Raw genomic sequence first — 14,889 nt, forward strand, 5'->3', positions numbered from 1 at the left:
AAAATGAGAATAAAAAATATAATCGTTTAGGCTTCATACACGAGATAAAACGTCAAATATGATGGTTTGATGTGATGGATAACATTCATTTTTTTTATTTTAATGGACAAATAATGAGAAACAAACTGGGACATAATTTTTAACACGTGAAAATTTTGAGATATTTAGCTGATAATGAATGAATACATTACTCTATTCATTTATTAACGTAGATGGTATCATTTAGTTGTTGTGAATTATTATAAATGGTAACAAATTTTTTGTCACGTGGTAAAGATATTTTGAATTTATTACGTTATATAGCTTAACTAAAAGGTTGGTTTAAATTATTGTCAAAAGATAAAATTATTGTATAGAAGAAATATATTAAAGATTATTGTTTAAATTTTTCTTTACGCCAAGTGTATATAATTTAGCAGCCTGTTTGGGAGTAATTTTTTTACCCAAAAATTTGATATTTTGACCGTTATTTCACCATTCTAACTGTCATATTTGAATTATTCTCTCACAGGTGGACCTCACTTTTCTCCTAACAATTAAAAAATCAATTCTCAAAATCACACCCAAACAGGCTCTAGATTGACTTTGCAACGAAAATTGTGTATCAATTACAGATTTACGGTAAAATTAATTAAAATTTTAATTTATTCTTTTCGACATTCATCTTTAAAACTTGGCCCCCGTTTGTTTCCCATTATTTACCAATTAAAATGAAAAATATGATCGTTATTCATCATATCAAGTCATCATATTCGACTTTCTATTTCTTGTGCGGAGGCCGTAATGACTATATTTTTCATTCTCATTTTTACATTAATATATATCAAACGGGACTTTGGTTAACTTTGTAAATATATCCAAATTTAAAAGTGTAAAAAATTTAAATATAAGTTGACATATGAACCTTTAAATAAAAATGTATATAGCTTTAAAAATTTTGTGATCTCGCTCATCATTCTAAGTCCTTGTTTGGTATGTTAAAAATTAAATTTTTAGTATATTTTGATAAAAAAAATAATAAAATATATGGTTAAAAAATTGATAAAAATCGTGGATACCATGAAATATATTGTTAAAAATGAATTTTAAAAAATAAGTTAAAAAAATAATACTATTTAATCTCACTGAAATTGCAACCTAATCTAGGTGGTGTTAATGGACATTAATTGATAAGCGGAATTAAATAACTTATTTAATTTCACATTTTATTTAACCTATCATCTAATGCCACCTAGATTGGGATTACAATTTCAATGGGACTACAAATCATTACTCTTTAGAAAACGAAGGTAGATAAAGACCAAGCCCGTGGTTGATTTGCCGTTTTCGGCCCATTTTTCGTTTTCCGTTTTTGAAAATGCGGAAAACACGTTTGGTCCATCATTTTCGAAAACGAGTTAAAATTTATAACTGAAAACGCAAAACGAGTTTTTTATCGTTTTCAGTTATAAATGTCGAAAACGCTTAAAACGCGGAAAACGGGTCATTTTCGGGGAAAACTAAAAATCGTTTTGAAAATGAAAATGGAAAATGAAAATGCAAATCAACCACTACCTAACTTTTTCCAGTTGATTTTCTTTTATTTTTCAACTATTTAGATATTTCAGTTTATGAAATTTTAAAAACTAAATACTGTAAAGCAACAAACAAAGCATAAATAAAGTGTTTCCTTTCGCCTCTAAAAGCTCCCTTCTTTTTCAATACCCAAAAAGAAAAAAAAAATATTCCCTCCTATTTTTTTATTCTTACAATAATATCTAAAGCTCTCGACGAATTAACAAAATTGAAAAATAACATAAATATAAAATGAAAAGGGTGTTTTGGTAAATTCAAAGTCGTCGAGGGGAGTTTACAGGAAATTAATGTAGTGGGCCAACCCACTAGACCCCACATGTCTGTGTCCCATTATTTATACATACAATTTGATGTGTCTATATTGTATTTATATCTGTATCTAATTATCTATCTCTATAATTCTATAAGATAACCTAATAATTTTAATAATTTAATGAATTATACGTTTCCCGCCATAACTGAGCAGCATGGGCCGTCGATCCAGCACGAGAGCAATATGAGCGTTTAGATCATTTCTACGTACATCTGTCCATTGGATTGAATTCCTTCACATTTAATTGAAGTTATTATTTAATGTCACATGATATTTCAACCTTAGTGCTACTAAATAGCATTGTTTAAAAAAAAAAAAGAAAAAAAAAAGAAGGCCAATCACAAACTTGAAAGAGCAACAATTTTGTAAATGACAACGTAAGTAAAGCAATTTTGAGTTTGTCTGGAAGGATGTAGGAATGGGAAAGCAATGTCGTCCCAACAAGAAACGAATTTATAATCATAGAATTTACTTGAAATTATTTTGAATGGATTTATTTCAGTAGATAAAAGTGTTGACCAATTAAAAATTAAAACCAAATTTGACATGATTAACGTGTGGGTAGTATCCAATAGAATTGACGATTTGGCCAGTTTATTTAAAAAAGAAAAGGTAAAATATAAAAAAGATGATAGGTTCTCTTTAAAGTAATTTAAACATGGAACACATTGTGTTACGCACATTCTGTCGTCGACTTCTATCGTCCTGTCATCACCATTATCTTCACATTATCGATCCCATTGTCTATTTCCACTGTTATTGTTGCTCTCTAGAAGAGTCACCACAACACCCAAAAATAAATAAATAAATCACCAATTCTACTGCTAAAATAATCACCACTACCTATTCTCACTAATACTAACCACCATTTGCTATCATAAGAATCCGCCATTAAATTTTGTACCCCTAATAACTCCATGCCCCTATCGTTGCTATCGACACTCCATTCACCATCGTCATCACCACCATCCAACATATGGGCAAGTTAACATACATCCATTAATGGTGAAAATCAGGTGTTTTTCATAAACATAATTATTTGGGTGTTTGGTTGGTTGGTGACAAAAATGGCGAAATTCCTTTTATTTCTTTTTTGAAAGTGTGTGCTAATGTCCATTTCGTGTATGGATTTATGAAAACGGAACAGCTTTTACTTCCTATAAACTTGACGAATTTTGAGGCTAATCGCGTAGGTGCTATTTAGTCATTTTCTTGTTTAAAACATTCTTAGACATATAATATGAAGCAAAGACGCGACACACAAGACTTTTTGAAAATGAAAGTACTCATACGTGGAAAAGCGTGTTTCTTGATCATTATTCAAGTGAGTCAGCCCAACTTAAAAATTGTTACCTCAACACCTGAGATATATTTCAAATCTCCTCTCTCCATGCTCCATTACTATTTTCATGTTCGTATTCAATTACTCGGTACTTTATTTAATTTCTTGGAGTTTTCAGAGTGAGATGATTTATTGTAATGAAGTCAAAAATGGAATGATTGTCCTTCATTAAAATATACTAGTGGAGTTAAGAGCTTAATGGGCCATGGGCTCGAAATAAGTTTTGGATCAATTCAACATTGGGCCGAGCATAGCACAACCCAATCAACTTTCTCAACAACAAACCAGCCCAGCCTGAACCTTGCATTACCCGGTTAATCGGAACCAGGTTATCAGGGCGAGTCCGGGTCAAAATCCCTTGAAACACGGGCCCTTTCATGATAGTTCTATTTTATTGAATAATAAAATTTATGGAATAAAATGTCATAACAAATTTTTAAGAGTTTCTATTTTGAGAAACAATTTCTCAAAATGACAAACTAAACATGTTTTTGCAATCTTAAAATAAACCATCAAAATAAAAAACTGAAAATTGAAACGCAAATTAAATGGTCCTTAACTTTTAAGACGATGGTATCTTCTTCTTATCTTTCCTTCACACTGAAATAACTACCTACGTGACATCACTTAATCGGTAGATATGTTTTTTTTTTTTTAATGCCAAATAAAAGAGAAAGTGTTATAAATAAGTGTATAGTACTTGAACATTTTACAAAATGTTGAATAAAAAAAATATACATATGAAGAAAGACCCAACCACATGTGAATTTTGAATCTTATTTCTTAGTTTTTACAATATAATTTACGATGGTAATGTTGATTACTCATATTGGATTTGTTTGAGTCCAATTTTTTGGGAATATATATATATATATATATAATTGTAATTTTTTAGAGAATACATGATTAAAAAATAGATAAAATTATATGTAATATTAAATGGTTAAAATTAATTACGAGTAAAAAATGATCGATCAGTCATTAATTTAATGACCTGAAAATAAAAATTCATAGCAGCAAAATAACAAGTCGATAATAGTAACGAAAAAAATACAAAAAAATGACATGAACTAAATAGAAAAAAATTGGAATCTAAAATGATACAAATAACATATTTAATTACAATTACTGGGTTACAAGAATTTGAAAAAAATATATACACGTGTCGTTTAATTGGTTAATTATCTTTAAGCAAATTCATATTGGTTGGAATCAAATGTTAATCATAAGTCTAATAATAAGGACGAAACTTGATTTATAAAAAGTAAATTCAAACTGTTCCCAGCAAGTCGTTGTAGTATAGTGGTAAGTATTCCCGCCTGTCACGCGGGTGACCCGGGTTCGATCCCCGGCAACGGCGCTTCTTTTTTCCTCATTTGTTCTTCTTTTTGTGGGTTTTCATCACCTTCATGTTCCAGCATACAAAATCGAAGAACCATCAAACCAAAAATGAAAAACTAGACCTTATTTTCATTAAGCTTGAATTTCAGAAAATTAACACGACAAACAAGCGTGAAAAGTAAAAATTTCGAAATTGCATATGAACACAGAACTTGCATAAAATATAAAGAGCAATGCAATGCTATTCCATCTTATACTTGAATTTCGGTAAAGTGTTACAACGAGCAAACAAAAAAATAAAAATTTCGAAACCCCAGTTTATAAATTGCACAAAATCTGCACAGCAAATGCAGTTTTGTTGCTCATTGTCCCAAAAAATTGAAATGCTATTCCTCCTTATACACAAGCACATCACCTAAAATCCAAGAATTGTTACAGAACACTGAACCGTTACAAAACACTAAACTGTATTCTCTGTAAACTCGGATTCAGGATATTGTTACAACAAACAAACAAGAAAGTTCAAGAATTATTAGCATCATTCTAGTTCTGCCTATAAGCAATGTAATCAGCCAAAGCAATCAATGGAGCCACCTTGTCCGAATCAAACTCAGCTAATTGTTCTTTAGCCTCCTCATTCAATTTCTCAGCAAATTCCCTAGCCTGATCCAATCCCAACAATTTGGGATAAGTTGCCTTATCGGCCACCAAATCTTTTCCTGCAGTTTTTCCCAATTCTTCTGAGGATTTCGTCACATCCAATATATCATCGACAACTTGGAACAACAATCCAATTTTCCTTGCAAATATTCTTAATTTTTCAACTTGATCATCAGTTCCACCCCCAAGAATTGCCCCCAAAACAACTGATGCTTCTAATAAAGCAGCAGTTTTGTGAATGTGAATGAATTCTAATTGAGGCAATCCAACATTTGTATTGTTACCAGTACAGCTTAAATCCACAACTTGCCCTGCCACCAGTCCTTCGGTGCCAATGGCCTTGGCCAACTCTCCCACGGCAGCCAGAACCCGATTTGGTGGGACCCTATTGACGGCAGTGACCATAAATTCGAAGGCGAAAGCCAATAAGGAATCGCCTGCAAGAACTGCCACATCCTCGCCGAATACCTTATGGTTAGTTGGCTTTCCACGGCGAAGATCATCGTTATCCATACAGGGCAAATCATCGTGAATAAGTGACATAGTATGGATCATTTCCACCGCGCAGGCAGCAGGTATGGCGGCGGACTTGTGGCCTCCCACCAGCTCACAGGCGGCGATACATAACATCGGGCGCACCCTCTTGCCACCTGCCAACAAAGAATACCGCATTGCTTCGTGGATCTCTGGCGGGTTCTTTACCGAAACTGCTTCATCCAATGCCTTGTTCACATAATCGGCCTTTTCAATCATATATTCCTTGAAATTGAAGGTGGGTTGCTCCTTCTGGGTCTCAATTGTTTCTTCTTCTTTGGTGATGATGGCTGATGCAGTGAATGAAGAAATGGGCCTCTTTTGTTTGAGCGATTTCTTTTCGAATTTGGGATTTTTGATTGCAGGATTGTAGATAAGGCCAATGAAGTTGAAGGATTTATATGGGTATGGACGGTAGAAGATTGAGCAAGTTTGAACACATGAATCCATAAGATTCATAGATCTCATCTTCTTGATCTCTGGGCTACAATCAGGAAAAAGAAAACAGATCTAAATATCAAAGATCCTGTATAGAAAAGATTAGTTCAGTAACTTTTTAAGGTGCAAATCTGAGAAAGAAAGTAACAGGGACATATCAGACGAGTAGATAGGGTTTTGGATGAGAAGCACTTGCACAAATTGCCCTCGAAGAGGAGAGCTGGATCCTTGTTGGGGTTCGGAGGTGGGGGTTCATCCATATTGCTAATTAACAATTGGGCTGATATGTCAAAATTATCGAACCGTTTCGGCTCTTTTTCTAAAATTTATTTTTCTTCACCCTTATTTTCAATCATATTTTTATCAAAATTTATATATATTTTTTATCAATTCTTATCAGAATATATTAAAAATATGATTTTAACCAAATCAAACATGGAGTTAATCTTTGAAGAGGAACCATTCCATGGGGTTTCAATGGCTCAACGACTTCCTTACAAGGAGACAATTCTGACTTCGAGAATGTGGCGTTGAAGCCATGGGAAGGGGAGAGGATTCATGAGGGTGGGATTTGATGATCTTGAGCTCAACTGCGAAGTGGAAACACTCGAATTTAAGTGATTTACCATATTCTAATCAAGAATCATCATCTTTACACGTTAATTACAAGTCTTCTTTTGATACATTCTTGTTGCCCTTGTTTCTAGTACAAATACGTTTTGTTGTCAAAAGGAAGAAGCAGGGGACAAATTTTGAAACCAAAGGTTTTGATGACCATCCCAAATAACCGAGATATATAATTTCTATGATAAAGAAGACAAATTTAGAGTTATATCAGTATTAGTCATACAAATATACACACCAAGCCAATTCCAACAAAGAATTTATAACGCCGAAAAAATGCTAAAATTTTGTTCATATAGCGTCGAAGTCCAGTTAAATACTCCATACCTAACCTGCGCTTACAATTCAAGAAGTTGTGACTCATTGGATGTGCATGTTGCTATCTTCCTTGTAACTTCTGCCTTTTCTAGCTGGGTGTTGAATTTGTTTTGACATTTACGCTACATTCATTGTATCTGAAGCATGTTGTGAGGGATCGTTAACTATCCCAGCTGCTTGCATGAACGAGTACACGATAGAAGGGCCAACTTAGTAGAAGCCCCTCAGCATTAGATCCTTGTTTTTGAGTTCTGATTTTGGTGTTCGAACTAATGCTTGTCGTGAATAACGAAATCCGCGTTTTAAAGGTTTGTGATTCACAAAATGCCAGCAATAGTTACTGAAGGAGCCAAATTCCTTCTTGATCTACAAAAACCAAGGATTTGGATCTGAAAGTGGGGAAAATGCTCATGGTTCATTTTCAACTTTCTGAGAAGAAAATTATGATGTTCTTCACAAGAAAGGCTATCCGCACAAGACTAGACACATGCATATGTTGAAAAACATAGAACATGTGCCACTTTTACCGTCTTAGGGTCAAAGCATTTTGATATTCAACCCTTAGGTCTTTGTGTCAAACCGAATAGTCCGATTCAGATTTATTGGTCACACATAAAAGTGTAAGAGGTTCGAAAAAACTCGGAGTTTGATTTGGGACTGTTACCTTCTGCAGTTTTTTTGCATTCATCACGATTGCACGAAGTTTAGGTTCAGATAGCAATGTATTACCATTCATTTTTATTGACATCAACATCTTCTCATTAATCAAATTCATCAAAAAACTTTCTACAAAAGCAATTTATTTATGATTCATGATATCAAACACAAGAAAAAGATGCACAAAGGGGGGAGCCAAAGTTAATAGAGATACTGAACCCAAATATTTCTATCTTTCTAAGGATCGCTGGCCTCTCAAAAAGCTTCATATCATCCAGTACAGGGACTCCCCATTCCTCATCATGGAAAGAAGTATAAAGTGGTTCTGCACAATTAAATATCAAAATAAGAAAGTAGTTCTTATGAGGTATTTAAGCTACAAGCAATATTAATTGTGTTACATTTCTTTTTCTTTGCAATATTGATTCTTTAGATGTAAGAATTTAGTTCTATATTTCACAGCATTTCGAAATGTCTTGTGTTGGACTTGGAGGGATTGTAATGAATGAAATTAATGACACAACGAGAAGTAATAAAGATCACAACAAGAAACAAGATTAAAAGTAAAGAAGAACAAAGATAGTTAATTTCAGAGGAACAATGTATATTAATTGACAATATGAAGAGAAATTATAGACACGGCAATAATGCGTAAACAAAATTGACAGAGAAGCCTTGTATTTATTGGCCATGTTCCAAACCCTAGAAGAGTTCTAAAAGGTAAGAAAATCTGTTAAAATTATGTTACAATTACGCATAGAATTTCGATCGAGAGAGGATTTCCTTTTCTTATTCAACTTGAATATAATCTTCATTTCCAAGTAAAAATCAAATACGCAATCTCACAAGACTCTTAATCATATTTGAGTCACAAAATCTAACAATCTCCACCTTGACTTAAATTCCGGTGCAACGAGTGGAGCTTCAAAAAATTTCTCCACCTGAGAAATAAACTCGTTTGCATCGAAATGAAAGGTCCAATCTCGTCAACGCAGTAACCAAAACTCTCCAACCATCATCTTCTGTACGGCGTCCACAAGCGACACTTGAACCTAGGAGTGGGAACGGTCCGATTCGGTCCGGCTCCAAAGGGAACCGAACCAAACCGAATACCAATGGAAATTTTAGAAATGGAACCATGGAACGAAACCAAACCGATCGATTTCAGTTCTGTACGGTCCAATTCTTTACATTGAAAATGTTAAAACAAAATATTTACTAATAAAAAATCTAAAGATGCTACCAACGTAATAATTTTAACAAAATATAGAATGACCGAACATACTATTCAAAGATTAAATTGAAAAACAATATCCAAATAATATAAACTACTATTATCAAGCAATCATTAACTTATATAAACTACATAGTATTTCAATGATTAAACAAACTTCCATCAAAATCAAAATCCTACATTAAATTGGACACCCTTTGAAAATTTATTGTAACTTCTGGTTCTGTCGGTTATAATTTATAGAAATTTAAATGAAAAGTTTGGATCGGATCAACAACTATGTAATCAAAGTGAAAATAAAATAAAAATTTCGCATCTTAAAAATAAAATTATATATTGTAAATAAATTTATTTTGGTATAGATTTACCCAATATTCTAATTTGGCTTGAGAATCAATTAATCAAAAATTATAAGAAGAGAGAATCAAAGAGAAAAATGAAAATGCTGGAGTCTAAAATGAAGAAGGAACCCAATTCTTTTTTTTTTTTATAAAAGTGGTTAGAGATTAAGTCATATATTTTACCAAAAAAAAGAAAAAAATAAAAGATCCTATGAGAACCGTCCGGTTCCCTATGGTTCCCATAGTAGAACTAAGAGTCAGATCGGAACTAGTTGGTTCTTAATAATTTGTCCCAAAATCAAATCGTTTTTTAGAAGATTCGAAATCAAATCGGTCGGTTCTAAACGGTTCCGAGAAAAAATGTCCACTCCTACATGAACCCTACTTTCGGATTCCCAAAATTTCACCAAGGAATTAATGTTTACCAAACAAAGTCAAAGCACACTTTGGAGCAAAAAGCATATAAAATGCCTAAGCAGAAGGCCACTTCTAGAACCGTCGCCTTCAACGTCTCTAAAAGCACTACATACATCAGTGACACCACGGTACCTACGCTCAATGGATCCAACTCGAGCAACTAAACATAGTGCAACCACTAAAATTGGTGGCAAAGCGAAATCACTAACGCTTCCTCGATCAATGTTCTAAATCGACCCAAAGCCCATCACAAGAGGTATTGTACAAAACTGAATATCCATCACGGTACTGCACTTGTCCAGATGTCTCTTAACTGGTTCTGCGCTCCCCTACAAGATGTAAAATTGAGACTTTCTCCGTCCCTCTAGTACAAATCGGACACCCTCTCGAAGTTTCAAAACTCCACTTCCACCTCCACATCTACCAGAGAATTTATACCTTTTTAATCGGAGTACTAAGCGGTATGATATTCATTTTTAGGTCCGGAACATGTCGAACCTGATTAATTGTTCTGATTGTCCCATCCCACAGCCTAAATCTGACTCGACCTTTTCCGGCAATACAACAAGACTGGTTGTTTCCCATTACAATTCCACCTTACTGAACAGCCTCATATGTCTGAAAGAAATTCCGATTGGAACATATATGATGCGAACATGCCGAATTGAGAATTCACTCCTCGTCAAGCTTAGATTCCAAGTCAGATACCATGGTCAACATCACATCTCCGCCATCTAAGAAATCATCAACTACATTTGTTTCATCTGAAGTTAAAGGTCGTGCTCTATGATTTGCAGCTAAATCAGCTTTACCCTACAACTTGTCGCAATCCTTTCGAATGTGTCCTTTACGTCTGCAGTGGAATTAAAACAAATTGTTGTTGTTCTTCGATCTTTCCCTCCGTCGACCACCATAAGATGCAAGAGCTTCTTCATCCTTCGATGCAGCTCAAACCAAATGCTTCAACTTCTCCTTTGAGTGCAAAGCATCATAGACGTTATGAATTGTCCATCTAATCCATTAAGAGGTGAATCTTAACTAGACAGTAGTCTACCAACTAATGCTGAAGTTGTTTCTGAAGATCATGTGTATGGCATCTCCAAAGATTGGAAACTTTCCATTAGATAATAATCAAATGTTGAAGAAATCTATAATCATGGTTCAAATATGTATTTTCAGATTGATCTTGCTTTCATTTTTGGCAGCTCAAAATCAGCCTAATTTTCCAATAGAAATGTCGAAACATAAACCCCCAATGTATTGTGAGAAGCTGAAGTACAACTCTCAACATCTTGAGCACTAGGGGTAGACTCGAAACTTTTATGTTGTGGGGTCGAAAATTAAAGTTAATATGTATTTTGATACTTTGAAAACATCTTATAATTATATCATTATCAATATTGTTAAATGAATTTTGCTACTTGCATAGTTTTGCTTACCGTTTTATTGACAGATGTTGAGCTGATGGTAAGTAAATCAAATTGAATGTAGAAAGTAAATGAATTGAAATAAAATTCACATTTAATCTAGAAAGTAAATGAAATTTAATTTTAATGCAAAAGTAATTCAAATTACATTTAATTTGTAACGACCTAAAATTTTTGACTTCATAGTTCACGTAAAATTTTCCAATAAAATGATGTAAATTATATTGAAAAATTTGTCGTGCAAAAATAATAAATATTAATGAAATAATTGCTTTTTTTTTAAAGAAAAGACAAGTTAGACGTATGCGTGATAAATAATTAACTATTTCAATATCCATTTGGACCATTCAATATAACTACAATGTAGTTCTCGAAACGAGCTTCTAGATGATATAGATGATTTGTGAATTCGGATAGTATATGATCATTGGCGAATTTTGGAAGTTCATATTATCACAATTTTTGAAATATTAGTTTGGAATGATCTATTTTGATGCGTTGTAACTTTTGTTACGGTTGGTCATTTTGTATGCTATTAACAAGCAAAAAATTAGGCCATTAGTATTTCGAAATGGTACTAAAAATGCAAGGTTTTGACTTCATTTGGCATCCCGTAATGAGTTCGTTAAAGTAGATCGTAAAGGGGTCAAAACAACTATTTTTTGGAAAAAAACCCAAAAATTTTGTCGAACCCCACATAACCCCATGTGGGTCCACATCTATATTTATTCAATCTCTGTTTGGGCTACCTTTTCCTATAGTAATATTAAAAATGTGACCGTTGGTCCACTAATATTCTAACACCCCATTGCCTTTTGCTATACTATATGTTACACTTTGTAATTTCAGTTCCCATCAGAGAAAATTACCCAAAACCATGTATCTTAAGTATATTATTCAAAAACAAGGATGATTAGTCTTAAATTCATAAATCAAGTGATAATTAAGTATTAACAAAAGTCAAACATTCTAATTCTAGAATTCTAAATATAGTACAATACCATTAATCTTGGGATTGATTTGTACAGTTTGTAATTATCCTATTTAGTAGTTGTATGATTACTTAATTTTAGGAATGTACCTAAACATGTAATGTACCTAGTTTGTATATAAATCTATCAATTATCAATGAAAAGGTATGACAGAATTTTCTCCATAATTTCTTTATGGTATCAAAGCTAGGGCAATCAATCTGTCCTTCATCTGTTTTGATTTTTTAATCATCTTCATCAACTTTCATTGCTATAATTGTTCTGTCATCTCTAGTTTTCTCAAAAATTTATCTATTATTTTCAGAAAATCACTACCATGTCTTCCCTATCTGAGTCTTCCAAAGCTAATGCATCTTCTGAGACTGTTACAGGAGTCCATTCAAATGAGCTTGGAAGTATTCAAGCTGCCTATCGCCTCAATGGAAGGAATTACATGACGTGGTCTCAAGTGGTTCGTACGAAACTCGAGGGAAAAGGAAAACTCCAGCACTTGCTTGAACTGGCACCAGACAAGGACGATCCGAAATACGAGGCATGGGACGTTGAAGACTCTTTAATCATGTCATGGCTATGGGATTCAATGCATCCAGAAGTAAGAGGAAATTGCATGTTCTTGACAACTGCAAAGGAGATCTGGGAAACTGTGAAGCGGACATATTCTAAAATAAAAGATGCTGCCTTGGTCTTTGAAATAAAGACTAAGATTCAATCAACCAAGCAAGGCAATCTGTCTGTCACTGAATATTACAATGCTTTGAACACCTTATGGCTTGAACTTGATTACTACCATAACATTAAGATGAAGTGCAGTGACGATGCCTCTTTATTATTTAAGTTCATCGAAGGAGAAAGGATCTATGAGTTTTTGGCAGGATTAAACATGGAATTTGATCGAGTACGAGTCCAAGTATTGGGAAAAGAAGAACTACCACCTCTTAATGAGGTCTTTGCTATTATTAGAGGAGAGGAAGGAAGGAGATCAGTTATGATAGAGCCCTGGCCCTCAAACAGGAAGGATCTGCTCTATTGTCCACTAATAAGGCCTCTAAACCCGAAGGATCTGCCTTATTGTCTACAAAAAGGCCTGTGAACAGCCAAAATTCTTACCAACTGAAGCAAAACAATCGTGATCGGTCCAGGAATAATGACTTAATTTGTAACTATTGCAAAAAGAAGGGACACAAGAAAGAAGATTGTTGGAAATTGAAGGAAAAAACACAATCAGACAAAAACTACAATGGGAACTACTATGGCAACAACTCTCAGCCAAATTTTTTGAATCAAAAGCAATGGAATAGGCAAGGAAATGTAGCTGTTACAGGGGAAATATTAGACCAGCACGAATTGCATATGTTCAACAAGGAGGAGGTTGAAAAAATTCGAAGTCTACTCTGTACAATAGACAAGCCAACTGGTTCATATTCCTCTATAAATGCAGGTACCTATTCAGTCCAAGCTCTCTCTGCCTCATTAAATAGCAATCATGGTGAAGCATGGGTAATAGATTCAGGAGCCACGGATCACATGACCAACTTACCGTCTCAATTTTCTTCATACACTCCATGTTCTGGACATCAGAAGATTCGGGTGACAGTTGGAACTTCAGCTTCTATAATAGGAACATGAACTATTTCAATCACTCAATCTATTATTCTTAAATCTGTACTTCATGTGCCTAAATTGTCCATGAACCTATTATCTATTCCAAAGTTAACTAAAGATTTGAATTGCAAAGTGGTTTTCTCATCTAACAAGTGCACTTTTCAGGAACCAGCTATGGGGAAGATGATTGGGCTTGCTAAAGAGAAGGACGGGCTGTACTACTTAGATACTAGCAGTGGCAAAGAGGAAATGGAAGTAGCTTTTTCTCATTTATCAGAATCATTATCATCAAATAAAACCCAGTTATGGCTTCATCACTATAGGTTAGGGCATCCCTCATTTCATGTACTCAGAAACATGTTTCCTCATCTGTTTAAGGGAATTGATACATCTTATTTTCAATGTGAATCATGTCAATATGCCAACCACCACCGAGTGTCATTTCAACCACTCAATAATAAATCGTTGTTTCCTTTTTCTATCATTCACACTGATGTTTGGGGTCCATCTAGAATTGCAAATCTAAATGGTGCACGTTTGTTTATTACGTTTATTGATGATTGTACTAGAGTCACTTGGTTATTTCTTATGAAACACAAATCTGATGTAAGCACAATTATCCCAAATTTTCTATGCGTGATTCGAAACCAATTTAATGCCAAAGTCAAAATATTCAGGTCAGATAATGGAAAAGAATACTTTAATCAAATCATATCCCCTATCCTACAAATTGAGGGAATCATACACCAATTTACATGTCCTGATACACCGCAACAAAATGGGGTGGCGAAAAGAAAAAATCGGCACTTACTCAAAACTACCCGAGCATTACTATTTGAAAGAAAAGTCCCAAAATAATATTGGGCTGGAGCAGTTCTAACCACCACCTATCTAATCAATAGAGTCAAATCTCGAGTCCTCCACCATAAAACTCCTATTGAGGTCCTCTCTGGTTTCTTCCCTCATATTGATTTAATCCATACATTACCATCAAAGATTTTTGGGTGCATATCATATGTTCATATTCACTCCCACCAATGGAGCAAACTTGACCCAAGAGCACTTAGGTGTATC

At 33.9% G+C, this 14,889-nt stretch overlaps 1 protein-coding gene and 1 non-coding gene across 2 annotated transcripts; one reads left to right on the plus strand and one right to left on the minus strand.

Annotated features, from left to right (window-relative positions):
• The first annotated feature begins 4,518 nt into the window (after positions 1–4,518).
• On the plus strand, positions 4,519–4,590 carry TRNAD-GUC. Its single transcript has one exon. It is a non-coding gene; the product is annotated as a tRNA-Asp (tRNA).
• Positions 4,591–4,795: 205 nt separating this feature from the next.
• LOC111380635 (geranylgeranyl pyrophosphate synthase, chloroplastic-like) lies at positions 4,796–6,463 on the minus strand. The gene has a single exon (XM_023004255.1). It carries the CDS (start codon positions 6,231–6,233, stop codon positions 5,115–5,117), a length of 1,119 nt encoding a protein of 372 aa, XP_022860023.1. The 5' UTR covers positions 6,234–6,463; the 3' UTR covers positions 4,796–5,114.
• Between the last annotated feature and the right edge of the window lie 8,426 nt (positions 6,464–14,889).

This window comes from Olea europaea, unplaced genomic scaffold, assembly GCF_002742605.1.
Source record: "Olea europaea var. sylvestris unplaced genomic scaffold, O_europaea_v1 scaffold2179, whole genome shotgun sequence".
Lineage (NCBI taxonomy): Eukaryota > Viridiplantae > Streptophyta > Magnoliopsida > Lamiales > Oleaceae > Olea > Olea europaea.